General features: G+C 47.3%; 1 protein-coding gene across 1 annotated transcript in view; it reads right to left on the reverse strand.

Annotated features, from left to right (window-relative positions):
- The window catches only part of PADI4 (peptidyl arginine deiminase 4), a 31385-nt gene extending 17318 nt beyond the window's left edge, over positions 1-14067 (reverse strand). Inside the window, 4 exon segments of the mRNA XM_029227043.1 lie at positions 605-672; positions 2437-2503; positions 4020-4200; positions 13976-14067. Of these exon segments, the coding sequence (XP_029082876.1) occupies positions 605-672; positions 2437-2503; positions 4020-4200; positions 13976-14067 (408 nt within the window).
- Between the last annotated feature and the right edge of the window lie 371 nt (positions 14068-14438).

Raw genomic sequence — 14438 nt, forward strand, 5'->3', positions numbered from 1 at the left:
ATCACCCTATATTTCTGCAACATACATTCCCTCCCCCCACCTGGCTCCTTCCCTCCTCTATCCCCTGCCTCTTTTCTTTATTATTCACCTCATGTGAACCTCTCCCACCAGTAGCTAAAGTCTAGTATAGGGGATTTTTTTTGGCTGCGCTTTGCGCTTGCGGGATCGTATTTCCCTGACCAGGAATCGAACCCGTGCCCCCTGCAGTGAAAGTGTGGAGTCCTAACCATTGGACCGCCATGGAATTCCCCATAGTATAGGGAATTTTTGAGCCAGAGTTGAGACCTGCCTGCAAATTTTCTCTCTGCTGTGCATGAACTGGGTGAGTCTAGTTTCCAGTTTGTGGGACAACACATTCTCTGAACCCACAATTATGAAAATCTAGTTTTGTAGAATAGATGGGACCTATGTAAACCAAAACGGTAATGGTATTCGTGATTTTAATTTTCTTTTTTTTCCTGTTCTTCTTAAATTTGTTTCGTTTACTATTAACAGGGATACATGAGACAGACCGCTGTTCACCTCATTACCACCAGGGGGCGCGCTAGGAGAAGCCAGTGGAGTTACGGGAGCATTTGGGGTGCCGGACAAGGTCGAGCCATACCTGGTCCTTCCTGCCTCCGGTGGACTTCATTTTGACAGTGCGAGTGAAGTCCGCGCTCAAGGAGATTTCTGAAATACCGGGGAGTAAGAGGAGAGGGATAGTGAGGGTGCAAGGTGGGAGCACTCAGTCTGGTCCCAGATGGACAATCCTTTCCCCAGGAGACCTATCTGCACAAAGGCTTCTTTCTCACTGGTTCAGAGGAGACACAGGTCCTAAGACACCCCCATGTCTCCCAAGAAGAAGTCTGGCTGCAATTCTGACAGCAGAGCCGGGGCTTCTAACCACACACATTCTCCTCTCATGGAGGACCTGCCACAGCTGTGATGCCAACCAGGCCCTGCATGTCTGGCCATCCCCAAGGGTCTCAGAAAGAGTTCCCGGTCATCTCAATGGATGTATGGTACGAAGCCCCTGCAAGGACACCTTGCCAGGCTCTCAAAGGCCTCTGGCCCCAACTCCAGCCCCAGTGACTTTGGGGTAGGGGACACAGTGGTTATTCCAACACCACCTGGCTCTTCATTCTGTGTACCGTGACTGCACTGGGGACAAACCACAGCCCCAAACATACCCTGCTCTGTCCAAATGGCATGGCTGAGAAAGCATATGTTCGCTTCTGAATCCTTCCCCTCTCATCAGAGCGCATGACTATACGGTCATTCCAATGACATTGTGTAGCGACCCCATGAGCTCACAGAATGAGATTGACCTAGATGACATTTTAAACATATCCATAGCCATGTATTGATGTTGGGCCATAAAGCATAGCGCTTGGTGGCCAGAACTTCCTGGCTCCTTTGCTAACCAGCTGTGTAATCTTGGGCAAGTCCCTTTACCTCTTGTACCTCAGTTTCTTCATCTGTAAAATGTGGTAGTAATAGTGCCAATTTCATTGGATTGTTGTAAGGTTTAAATGTAAAGTCTTGGCACCCTGCCTGGCATAGAGTAAGTGCTATATAATAATAAAAACAACAATAATAATTATTATGAAAATGTGTATTAATGAAATAAATGAATGAAATTCATTAATGAAAAGAAACCTGGAGCTTTCACATGCTGTTCATATATTTAATGTATGTTTAAATAGTAATAATAATATTATGATACTATTGTCCCAGATGAGGTCAAGTTAAAAGTATACTTTATTTAAAGAAGAATACTAAATAAATATGAGTACAAGCAGATCACTGATGTGGCAAAAATGGTGAAGATGGGATGTAAATAATGGAATTTGGGGAACACTGGTCTATATTATTGCGTAAAACAGTCTCATCGGGCTTCCCTGGTGGCACAGTGGTTGAGAGTCCGCCTGCCGATGCAGGGGACACGGGTTCGTGCCCCGGTCTGGGAAGATCCCACATGCCGCGGAGCGGCTGGGCCCGTAAGCCATGGCCGCTGAGCCTGCACGTCCGGAGCCTGTGCTCCGCAGCGGGAAAGGCCACAACAGTGAGAGGCGCAGGAACCGCAAAAAAACAAAACAAAACAAAACAAACAGTCTCATCATCTACTTTTTCTCATAAATATTTGAGGTTTCAAAAAGGTATAGAGACTCGTATGTTGAAAATCCACGTACCACTTCCTAAGCTGAGAAATAAAATATTGAGATGTAATTGAAGCTTCCTGCAAATGTCCTCTCTCCCCAGCTCTACTCTGGGTTCACTGACTGGGGAAGGAATACTTATGAACTACCAGATGCATGACTGGCTAGAAATTATCCTTTTCTCTGCTCAGTCTAAAGTAAGCTTCAGGGTGTAGTTTCTCCTGGAGAGATGCCTTGCATGGGTGTGTGTGTGGAGGGAGAGGGGTGGTGCTCCAAGGTCCCTGGCGTCACTTACCGACCCCGGTGATGTAGAGCAGGACTTCAACTGGAGTGGTCTCGGGTCCATAGTATGAAATCTGAACCTATAGGACAGAAGCCAACCACTAACGATTTCCCTTAGTCATTCAACAAACACTAACTGGCCTGCTATGTGCCAGCTCAGAGCAGGGTGCTGAGGAGACAAGGATCAGGCTCCCAGCCTGTTAGGAACACCCCAGCTGGTGGGAGCAGAAGGGGAGCAAAACACTCAGGTGACTATGATGTACAGAAGAGGGTCCTTTGGGAGACCAGGGAGGCAGCGGCTTCCTCTGCCTGTATGGTGTCAGGAGTTCAGCAGATGGGGATGTGGTGGAAGAGGCATTGGAGGGAGAGTGGCAACACCAACTCCCACTGCCCAAGGTTAAAAATCCAGGAAGAACCCATCTGATTGGCCCAGCCTGGCCAGAGGAGGGCCGAGTGTCGGGAACCACACTTCTAAGCAAGATGACGGAGGGGAGTTCCCCAAAGCAAAACCAAAGAGCTGCCACCAGAAGAAGGGGAGCTCCTGAGGGTCGCACTGAGGTGTCTCGACCTGGGAAGTGTCACTGTCACCTTGCATCTGGACCAGAGCATCAGCCTCCTGATTGGTTGCCCTGCCCCCAGTCGGCTGCCTAGATCTAATTGGCTCACTACATTGCAGCCAGTGGGTCTTTCTAACATACATATGTGGTCTTGTTACTCCTGGATGAAAGGTTGTCATTGGCTTCCTGTTGTCCTAAGAGAATGAGGTCTCTGATGCCAAACCCTCTAATACTGGCTCCCTCTCTCCCTCACCTTCCCTTCTACCTTCATTTCTTTCCATACAGCTCTTCCTCAGCTTCCCCAACACACATCTCACCCTCTCTTATCCAGAGTGTGCACACAGGCCACATCCCCTGTGTGGAGCTCTCGCTTCTCTTTTCCTCTCTTAAGCAGGTCATTGATACCATCCATCAGCTTGCCACTTCTCCCAGGAAGCTTTCTCTGGCTGCACCCTTGCTGACCAGCTTTGATGCCCAAGGTCTGTATTCTTAGAGCAGGCAACAACTCTGCCCCAGGAGGTATCCCGCTTGGCCTGTCCTGCTGGGAACAAGAGGTTGTTGTCCCAGATCCCTGTGGGAATCCTGGGGGGGTCCTGTTGAGTCCATCTATAGTCAATGCGGCTACAGTGGGTTGAATGGTGATTCCCCAAAAGATACATCCATGACCTAATCCCTGGATCCTGTGAATGTGACCCTATTTCGAAAAAAAGATCTTTGCAGATGTAATCAAGGATCTTGAAATGAGATCATCCTATATTGTCCAGACAGGCCTTAAATCCAATGACAAGTGTCCTTATAAGAGTGAGGCAGAGGGAGATTTGACAGGTTGAGGAGGAGGTAATGGACCACGGAGGCAGAGATTGGAGCGATGTGGCCACAAGTCTAGGAATACCAGCTGCCACCAGAAGCTGGGAGAGACAAAGAACTGATTCTCCCCAGAGCCTGCAGAGGGGTGGGGCTCTGGGTCAATTGAGTGGCTGACCTGTTATGACCTGCTGACCTCCTCCTACACATCCCAGCCCACGGCTGCCACACTCACCTTCCGGTCACCTGTGCTATCGCTGGCAGCTCTTATCTTCAGGCTCACCTCCAGCCCAGGGTCCAGGGGCCACTTGGAGGAACCTGTGAGATTCTTCTTGGCTGGAGGGCGGTGGGCAACATCTACGACCACTCCTGGGGAAGCATTGATGCTAAAGGATGTGCAGTCCTTGGGGGCAGAGCTGTGGAAGAGACAGATGGGGAGGACAGGGGGACACGGTGAGGCAGTGCCTGGCCCACTACTGCTCTCCCCACTGTTCTTCCTTTCCCCACCAGTGTGGACACCAGAAGGCAGCCAGACTGACCCTGACCGTGGGAGTACGTACTGGTAGGTTGTCAGGAGGGAGTGAGAAACAGAAAGAAAATCCCCTGACCTGGAGAGGTTACGCTTGAACTAGGAAAAGACACACACACACAGATGTATGTATAGAGTGATGTGTGTACCCGAGGTTTATATTACACACACACGCACACACAGCGCTGTGCACATATGAAGAATCACACGAACAGTACAAACAGTACTCTGAAGGACCTTCCCTTACAAAACAACTGGATCATGGTTAGAATATATTTATTTATTTATTTATTTATTTATGGCTGTGTTGGGTCTTCGTTTCTGTGCGAGGGCTTTCTCTAGTTGCGGCAAGCGGAGGCCACTCTTCATCGCGGTGCGCGGGCCTCTCACTATCGTGGCCTCTCGTTGGGGAGCACAGGCTCCAGACGTGCAGGCTCAGTAGGTGTGGCTCACGGGCCTAGTTGCTCCGTGGCATGTGGGATCCTCCCAGACCAGGGCTCGAACCCGTGTCCCCTGCATTGGCAGGCAGATTCTCAACCACTGCGCCACCAGGGAAGCCCTAGAATATACTTTTCAAAGCATTGCTGAGATGTGAAAAGGGAAATTGCCAAGAATTCCCTTCTCTGCATACACACACACATACACAGACACACACACAGACACACACACATACACACACATCTCACTGTGGAAGACATGGGGCTTCCCTGGTGGCACAGTGGTTAAGAGTCCACCTGCCAATGCAGGGGACACGGGTTCGTGCCACGGTCCGGGAGGATCCCACGTGCCACGGAGCGGCTGGGCCCATGAGCCATGGCCGCTGAGCCTGCACGTCCGGAGCCTGTGCTCCGCAACGGGAGAGGCCACAACAGTGAGAGGCCCGCGTACCGCAAAAAAAAAAAAAAGAATACCAAAGACAAACAGATCTTAAAGGTATCCAGAAAGAAGAAAAGTCAGGTCACCTATAAAAGAATAATAATTATCAATAGATTGAAAGTAGACTTCACAACAGCAGTAATGAAATCCAGAAGAGAGTTGAATAATATCTTCAAAGTATCTTGAAAAACTAACTATTAACGTAGAATTGTGTACATAAAAAATTATATTTTAATAAAAACATTTTCAGATGAAGAAAAACTGATATTTAAAAAACAACACACTTTCACTAAAGCAACTTCTAAAGACATTCTTTAAGAAGAAGATACCTAATGTCAGAATCATCTGGATGCAAGAAACAATGGTGAACAAATAACATGGTAACTATTTTGGTAAATCTGAAAAATATTGTCTGTATAAAAAAAAGTTTATAAAAATATCAAAATTGTGAGATTAAAAAAAAGAGCAGAATGTAAACTGGGAGAGGTAATGAGAGTTAAAATGGTATGAGGTCTTCAACTGAAGAGAGAATTAAGATAGTGTTGAATTCTAGAAATGTAAAAGTGTTCACCAAAAGAATAGAAATGGAGTTCATAAATTTCTATACATGGAGAAAATGCAATAATTTTTTAAAAGAATGGATAATTCCATTCAAAAAGGTGATTACAGAGAAAAAGGCAACATAGAAAAAAATAGACAACTAAAAACTAAAAAGCAAATGGTAAGAGCAAACTCAAATATATAAATGATCAAAATAAATATAAATAATGTTACTAGTTAAAAGAGAGTTTGGGACTAGATAAAGAAATAAAATCCAGCTCCATGCTATTTATAAGAGATGAACCTAAAATACAAGGATCCAGGAAAGATAAAGTTTTTTTTAAAAAAAGGAAAAAAGATACATTAAGCCAATATTAGCCAGGAGAGAGCTGAGATGGATATATTAATATCAGAGAAAATTAATTTTTAGACAAAAACCACACTATTAGAATATAATTTACATTACGAAGAAATACTGTAAAGTACCTAGGATAAACCTAACCAAAGATGTGTAAGGTTTTTATGGAGAAAAATGATCAAACCTTATTGAAATCCATTAGAGAAGACTCCAATTAGAAGAAAGAAATACCATGAACATGGTTAGGAAGGCTTAATATCATCATGGTATGAATTCTCTCCAAATAGATTCATATGGTCAGAGAAATTCCAGGGTTTTACTTGAACTTGACAAGTTGATTCCAAGGTTTACTTGGAAAACCAAGGGGCTAAGATAGTCAAAGTACCTTGTAAGAAAAAGAAGCAAAAGGTGAGGGACTTGCTCTACCACGTGTGACTTACTGTAAAGTCATGGATTGCATTGTAATGGCTTAGGTAAAGAAAATGACAGATGCAACTTAAGAGAGATACTACTTGATCTATGACAGAGGTGGTCTTGCAAATAACTGGGGAAAGTGAAGATTGTGTAATAAATGGTGCTGGGACAATTGCTTATCCATATGGAAAATGAATACATTGAATAAATAATTAAATTGATCCCATCCTCACATCATATACTAAAGACTTAAGAAAGACAGAATTTTGCATCTTTTTAAAAAAAATAGCTCATTTTCTAGAGAAGTTTTAGGTTCACAGCAAAATTGAGAGGAAGGTACAGAGATTTGCCATATATCTCCTGCCCCAACTCATGTATAGCCTCCCCTATTATCAACCTCTTTCCCCAGAGTGGTACATTCATTAGAATTGATGACCCTACATTGACACATAATCATCACCCAAAGTCCACAATCTACATTAGGGTTCCCTCTTGGTGTTTTACATTCTGTGGATTTGGACAAATGTGTAATGACATATATCCACCATTATAGTACCATATCAAGTAGTTTCACTGCCATAAAAATCCTCTGTGCCACATCTAAAGACGAGTTGGCTATATCTATGCGCGGCCGTTTCTGGTCTCTATTCTATTCCATTGTTTCATTTGTCTATTCCTTTCCTAACACCACATTGTCTTGATTACTGTAGCTTTACAGTCTTTAAGTCTTTAAGCCTTTTTCTAAAAATAATTTTTATTCGGGTATAGTTGATTTACTTTACAGTAAGTCTTGAAGTCAGGTAGTGTCAGTCCTCCAACTTGTTCTTCTTCAATATTCTGTTGGCTATTCTGGGGTTTTTTGTTTGTTTTGTTTTCTTTGTTTTGTGTCTCCATATAAACTTTAGAATCAGTTTGTTGGTATCCACAAAATAACTTGATGGGATTTTGATTGGGATTGCCCTGAATCTACAGATCAAGTTGGGAAGAACTGACAATATTGAGTTTTCCTACCCATGAACATGAAATAGCTCTCCATTTTTTTACTTCTTCTTTAATATCTTTCATCAGAGTTCTGAAGTTTTTCTTGTACAGACTTTATACATATTTTGTTAGATTTATACCTAAGTATTTAATTTGGGAGGGGTCAAATGTAAATGGCATTGTGTTTTTAATTTCAAATTCCATTTGTTCATTGTTGGTATACAGGAAAGCAATTGACTGTGTCCTGCAGCATTGCTATAGTTGCTTATTAGTTCCAGAAGTTTTTTTGTCAGTTCTTTGAGTTTTTCTACATAGATGATCATGTCATAGGTGAACAAAAAAAGTTTATTTCTTCTCAGTAGGTATCCCTTTTGTTTCCTTTTCTAGTCTTAACCATTAGCTAGGGCTTTCCATATTGTGTTGAAAAACAGTGGGGAGAGGGAACACATTTGCCTTGTTCTTGACTTTAGTGGAAAACTTCAAGCTTCTCACCATTAAGTGTGATGTGAGCTTTAAGTCTTTTGTAGATATTCTCTTTTTTTTTTTTTTTTTTTGCAGTATACGGCCTCTCACTGTTGTGGCCTCTCCCGTTGCGGAGCACAGGCTCTGGACGTGCAGGCTCAGCGGCCATGGCTCACGGGCCCAGCCGCTCCGCGGCATGTGGGATCCTCCCGGACCGGGGCACGGACCCGTGTCCCCTGCATCGGCAGGCGGACTCTCAACCACTGTGCCACCAGGGAAGCCCTTGTAGATATTCTTTATCAAGTTGAAGAAGATCTCCTCTATGCTTAGTTTACTGAGACTTTTTATCATGAATGAGCATTTGTATCTTTCAAAAGTTGTTGGAGACATCTTAATGCCCGTAATTAAATAAGACACAAAATCCATAAACAAGAAAGAAAAGACTGATAAATTCAACTAGATGAAAATAAATAACTTCTGTTCATCAAAAGACTCTATACAGTGAAAAAGCAAGCATAATCTGAGAAGAAGATATTCACAGCATAAAACCTACAAAGCCTTAGCATCTGTAATATTTAAAGAGCTTAGGCTACTCAACATGAAAAAGACAAACGACTCAATTAAAAAAAAAAAAAAAAGCCCAGGGCAAAAGATACAAACAGGCCTTCACAGAAATTGAAACCCAAGTGGATGATAAACATCTAAAGAGGAGCTCCACCTCACTAATAAGTAAGGAAATGAAATATTAAAGCCTTGAGACAGGGTTTTACACCTATTTGATTGGTAAAAAACAACATCGTAGACTATATGGTTCAATGGCAACTTTAACACACCGCTCATGGGAGTGTCAAGTTAAGCATTTTGTAAAAGAACTTGCCGTTATCTTGTAAAGTCAAACATTAGCCCACCCCAAACCCAGCAATTCCACTCTTGGAGAACCTTTTGCACATGTACACCAGGAGACACGTTCAAGGATGTTCAGAGCAGCCCTTTCTGTGACAGTGAATGACCCACAGACAGTGAAATCCTCACAGACAGAAGGGCTAATAAATTGGAGCAGATTCAAACCATAGTGGAAACAACTTAGAGAGGCAGCCCTCACTCCATAATGTCAGAAGACATGGATTTTATGATTACACTTTTCATTTTTATTTTTGTAATAAAGTTCTTTGTCTCCATATTAAAAGCTGTAGGTATCCCTTACAGAGAATTAGGGAAATACGGGAAAAGTACGTGGCAGGCAGGCTTCTGAGATGTCTCCAATAATCCCCACCTCTGGTGTTCATGCCCTTGTGTAACTCCCTCCCCTTGAGTGTAGGAAGTCTCCCCAGAGACTTCCTTTCAACCAGCGGAAAATGGCAAAAGTGATGGGCTGTTACAAAAGACCTCTTTCCCCACCTCTTTTTCTTTCTCTCTCCTCTCTCTCTCTCTCTCTCTCTCACCTTCGCTCACCTTGATGAAGCCAGCTGCCATGCTGTGAGCTATGGAGAGGCCCACATGGCAGGGAACTGGGAGAGGCTTCCTGCCAGCCACGTGAAGGAAACTGAGGCCCTCAGTCCACAAGCCCACGAGGAGCACAATTCTGCAAGAGCCACGTGACTGAGCTTGGACGCAGGGCTGCCCTGGTCATGCCTCAACGTGACTTTAGCCCCGCTGACACCTTGATTGCAGCATCTGAGCCCCCAGGGCAGAGGGCCCAACTAAGCCACACTGGATCCTGACCCACAGAAACTGTGAGATCATAAACGCTATTGTTTTGAGCCAGCACGTTTTGGGGCAACTTGTTACATGGTGATAGATAACCAATACAGGATCAGTCCTTGACAAAGACACCATTCCACTTCTGCTAAACTCTAACAGCAGGTGTCCCTGTGTGCTCCCTGGTGCAGGCACTGGCTTTCCTACCTGCTCCCAACTGCTCCCAGCACAATAGTGGCCGGGTAGCAGGATGGCTGGGTCGTCTTCCCTGGGAGGCACTGACTGTCTGGGTCGGGGAGACAGCCAGGGTCAATGTGGACGAAGTATACAAACTATGCCTGCCACCACATCGAATAGCCCAGGGGCCAGCCTGTCTACAGCAGCTGGCTACGGCACGTGCCTGTGGATGTGGTGTCTGCAGCCGGCTGGGGCTCTTTGTGATCAGACACTTGCCTGCAGACTAGCAGGGACGCAGGGGCTCAGCTGCCCATGGGAAACCTCTCCCAGGCCAGCCCGGGAACAGCAGGCAGCCTCAAAGGGCTGGAGAGTGGCGATGGGCTTGGGCCACTTCTGATAGGCTGTGTGACCTTGGCCTAGGCACTGACCCTCTCTGGTCTCAGTTTCTTTCTCTGTAAAATGGGAATAATGTTTACTATGATGATGCTTTCTACAATGTTGTGCAGACTGAAGGGCCCATGTGTGGTGCTCGGCCCTCTTCAGTAGCTAGGTAATAATATCAGAAATGAAGGGATATCATGGTAACAGTAATAATAAGGAATGCATGGCCCTTGCTGGAGGACAGTTCACGTCCAAGGGATGGTACAGCAGAACCAGTGCCCCTCTGCTCAAGTGCCTCAGTTGACCCTACACCTCCCTGGCCAAACCAAAACTTAAGAAAGGCCCTGGTTTCTCTGCCAAAGCCCGGAGGCTCCTTCTCTGCTCCATGCGCAGCTGTTTGCCTTTAGGCTCAAAGCCAGGGTGGAAAGCCAGGCGTCCCCAGCCGCCCAGGTGCTGTGGCAGGAGGATGGGGATGGGAGAGGGACACGCCATGTGTCTGTTACAACAGGAGAATGAGCAAGCGGCTCAAAGAACAAGAGGGAGACAGAGACTTGGAGACAGAGACAGTGGGGGATAAAGCAGGACGCAGGACCTGCCTGCGGGGCGGTTCCCCTCGGCTCGCTCCGCCTGGCATGGCTTCCTCTCCAGAACCGAGAGAAGGGCGTGGACAGATGGGTCTGCCACCTGCTGGGGCTCTACAGCCATCCCATCCTCTCTGCCAGATGGGAAGCCAAGGCTCAGAGAGGTGAGGCCCTGCTGGGAAGTGGCACCACTGGGATTTGATTTAGGATGTTTTCCAGACCCTCTCAGGTCCTAAACAAGGGACTTTCATAAACACACAAGGGTTTCTACTGTGTTGGGGGCTGGGGGACCCGTGTGTGCTATTATAAGATAACCCAGAGCTGAATCTTCTAGTCATTTCCAATAGCCTCCATAGAGGCAGCACCAAGAACTTGAGCCCCAGACAAATGACATCATTCCTTCAGCTCCTGCATCTAACATTTCCTTACAACGACCACCAGATGGGCAGCAGCGTCCGCAACACTCTCACGTTCAACAACACATGCAATCCTTACGGAAAAGGGGGACCAGTCTGCCAGACTCTTGGCATGCATTGTATAATTTAATCCTCACTGCAACTCAGCAGGGTGGGTGTTAATTTCCCCATTTTACAGATGAGTAAACTGAGGCTCAGAGACACTAACAATCTTGCCCTGCTCCCCACTGTCACACTGAGTGGTTTCCTGTTGAGAAGGAGGCGCCAGAGGAAAAGGAGTACCCCAGTGATTGCAGCTCCAGAATGCCCACGGTCCTCCGTGGTTGCCACCTCCTGGAACTCACCCCCCCACCCCTTCTGGATCTCTCAAGCCCTCTGGAAGCTCTACCAGCCAGGCAGCAGTGCCTAGCAAGGCCAGACCCACAGCACTGGGAGGCAGTGTGTGCTGGGGAAGCAGGGGGTGTTTGGGGGTCAGACAGCCCTGGGTTCAAATCTCCTGGCTTGGACACCTTTAATTTGGGTGACCTTGGGTAGGTGTTTTCACCTCTTGAGGCCTCAGTTTACTCCTCTCTAAAATGGGCATGCCGATAGTGTTTACCTTGCAGAATTTCTGTGAGGATTAGAAACCAAGAACAGAAGGGCCTGGCACGTGGTAGCTGGAGTAAAGATCCCTCCCTGACTCCAGCTGCAAGCATCACAGAAAGCCCTCGACAGGTTTCAATATTCATCTCAGGTCAGCTGAATTTTGTTTGAATATAATCAGTATATTTCCCACTGCAGACAAAGTACTTTCCAAACTCAGAATGAAAATCATAAGCAGAGCTTGTCAGAGCAGCTCTGGAAAGGCACCCATAGCCTGTGGTCTGTTCCTCTACAACCTTGTCTTTCTAAGCCCTGGGACCTCTGAGCCCAGCTGCAGGGACACAGCTTGAGCAAAGGTACGGAAGCTTGTGCTGGGAGGGGGTCAAGGAAGCAGTGCTGGGGAGGGGGGGTTGCCAAGCCCATCTGTGTTTTTGGAAGGGAATTCAGGCCGAGTGAGGGTGGTGGCTGCATAGGACATGGGTGCTGGCAGGGAGCTGCTGTGAAGGGCAGGCAAGAAGTGACAGGAAGGGCTGGTCCAGGGATGGAGCGGGAGAGAGGAGGGTCCCAGAGCCAGGCTGCCTGAGTTTCAATCCTGGCTCCCTTACTAACTAGCTGTGTGGCTTCAGTGGGTTACTCAACTTCTCAGAGCCTCAGCTTTCCCTTCTGCAAAATGGGAATTACAGCACTGCCTACCCCATAAGGGGGCTGAATGAGTTGTGTGTACCAAGTGTGATGTGAATATCAGCCATTATTGTGTGAGAAACCACACATCACAAGGGCGCTTGAATACAGGGCTCAATGCCTCACTAATGGAAGGGCTGTCTCCTGGGAGTCGGGTGGCCTCAGATGACCGTCAGCCTCTTCTTCCTCTACTCCTCACCCTCTCAGTCTCTGCTGTTCTCCTACTGCTGGCTGGGGGCTGGAAGCGAGCGACACTTCCAAGGAAATGTGCCAGACACTCCTGTGGGCACCATTCTAGGACCACAGATGCTCAGCCTGGAGCATCTGTGGAGCATCAGATGGAGGAAGCCAGGGGCTGCCACTACTATTACTGACAACAGCAATGACCCCAACCATGCCCACCAAGAGCGTTCCTAGACCATCTTGTTTAACCAGAGCCTGGCACAGGGCTTGGACATAATAGGTATTCTATCGGTATTTGTTGAATGAATGAATTAATGGATGAACGAATGAACAACTACCAGGGGTAGGCCCAGCACTGTGCTAAGTACTTAACAAACATTTTTATGTTTTTCACATTTAATCCCTACAAGCACCCTACCAAGTGGGTATAATCCCCATTTCACAGATGAGGAAACTGAGGCTCAGTTGCCCAAGGCAGCCCAGCTAGCCAATAGCAGGGCCTGGTCTCCTCCTCGGCCTCTCTATGCCACAGCCTGTCTCACCACACCCACGCTATTACCCACCCACGGAGGGAGGCTTGGCTGAGAGGTGTAGGGCAACAAACTGCAGGGGGATCCAGGTCTGGGCTATGAAATCCAGGGTCCAGCCTTGCTTCCAGGGCACACTTGCTGTGTGACCTTAGGTAAGTCACAGACCCTCTCTGAGCTCCCATTGCCTCAATGGTGAAAGGATATGGTCCTGTTTGCCCTATAATAATGCATTTGTGTTGGGCTTCCCTGGTGGCGCAGTGGTTGAGAATCTGCCTGCCAATGCAGGGGACATGGGTTTGAGCCCTGGTCTGGGAGGATCCCACATGCCGCGGAGCAACTAGGCCCGTGAGCCACAACCACTGAGCCTGCGCGTCTGGAGCCTGTGCTCTGCAACAAGAGAGGCCGCAATAGTGAGAGGCCGGCGCACAGTGATGACGAGTGGCCCCTGCTTGCCACAACTGGAGAAAGCCCTTGCACAGAAACGAAGACCCAACACAGCAAAAATAAATTAATTAATAAACTCCTACCCCCAACATCGTCTTTAAAAAAAAATAAAAATAAAAATAATGTATTTGTGGTGAGGCCCTGGGGAAGACCCACTTGTTCATGGCAATGAACTCACTGCCTTGAGTCCACGCACATCCCAGGGCCACTCAGGTGTTACCTCTCTAGCTTCTCCCCTGCCGGTGGCTGCAGAGGCTGGAGCCTGAAGCTTGAGGCAAACACACGTCTTGTGTCAGCAGATCCTGTTCATCCAGCATCACCAGACCTGCCCCCCAACCCCAGAATGTACCCTGCTCACCCATAGACATCCAGCTGAGTCTCGGTGCCCAGCACACACACAGCATAGGTGGGCTGCTCTGGGGCCACATGGATCACTGTACCCTGGGCCATCATCTGGCCAGCTCGTCCCTCTGGCTGTAGAAAGCCCCAGGGCTGGTTCGTTCACAGCGCCCAGTGCCCAGTGGAGGCCATGAGTCAGCACCTGTGGTTTGTGGCCTAGCCCCTCCCCACTCAGGTCCCTGGCGTGGTCTTCTCAGCCCCTCCTCTGCCCTGGAGCTTCCCCCTCAGACCAGGACCCTGTTTGGTGTTGATGCCAGAATCAGTGGCAGCCTGGATCGTTAGTTTCCTGGGAAGAGCGGAGGGATCAGGAAGCCTGGGGGTAGGGGTGCAATTCTGAGGCCTCATGCCCACTGCCCCATCCCTGCCTGGGACCATGAACTCCTGGATTCATCCAACCTTGCTTCACTGTGCCAAACAGGGTA

Source organism: Monodon monoceros, unplaced genomic scaffold (assembly GCF_005190385.1).
Source record: "Monodon monoceros isolate NGI ecotype Baffin Bay Population unplaced genomic scaffold, NGI_Narwhal_1 Super_Scaffold_18, whole genome shotgun sequence".
Classification (NCBI taxonomy): Eukaryota; Metazoa; Chordata; class Mammalia; order Artiodactyla; family Monodontidae; genus Monodon; species Monodon monoceros.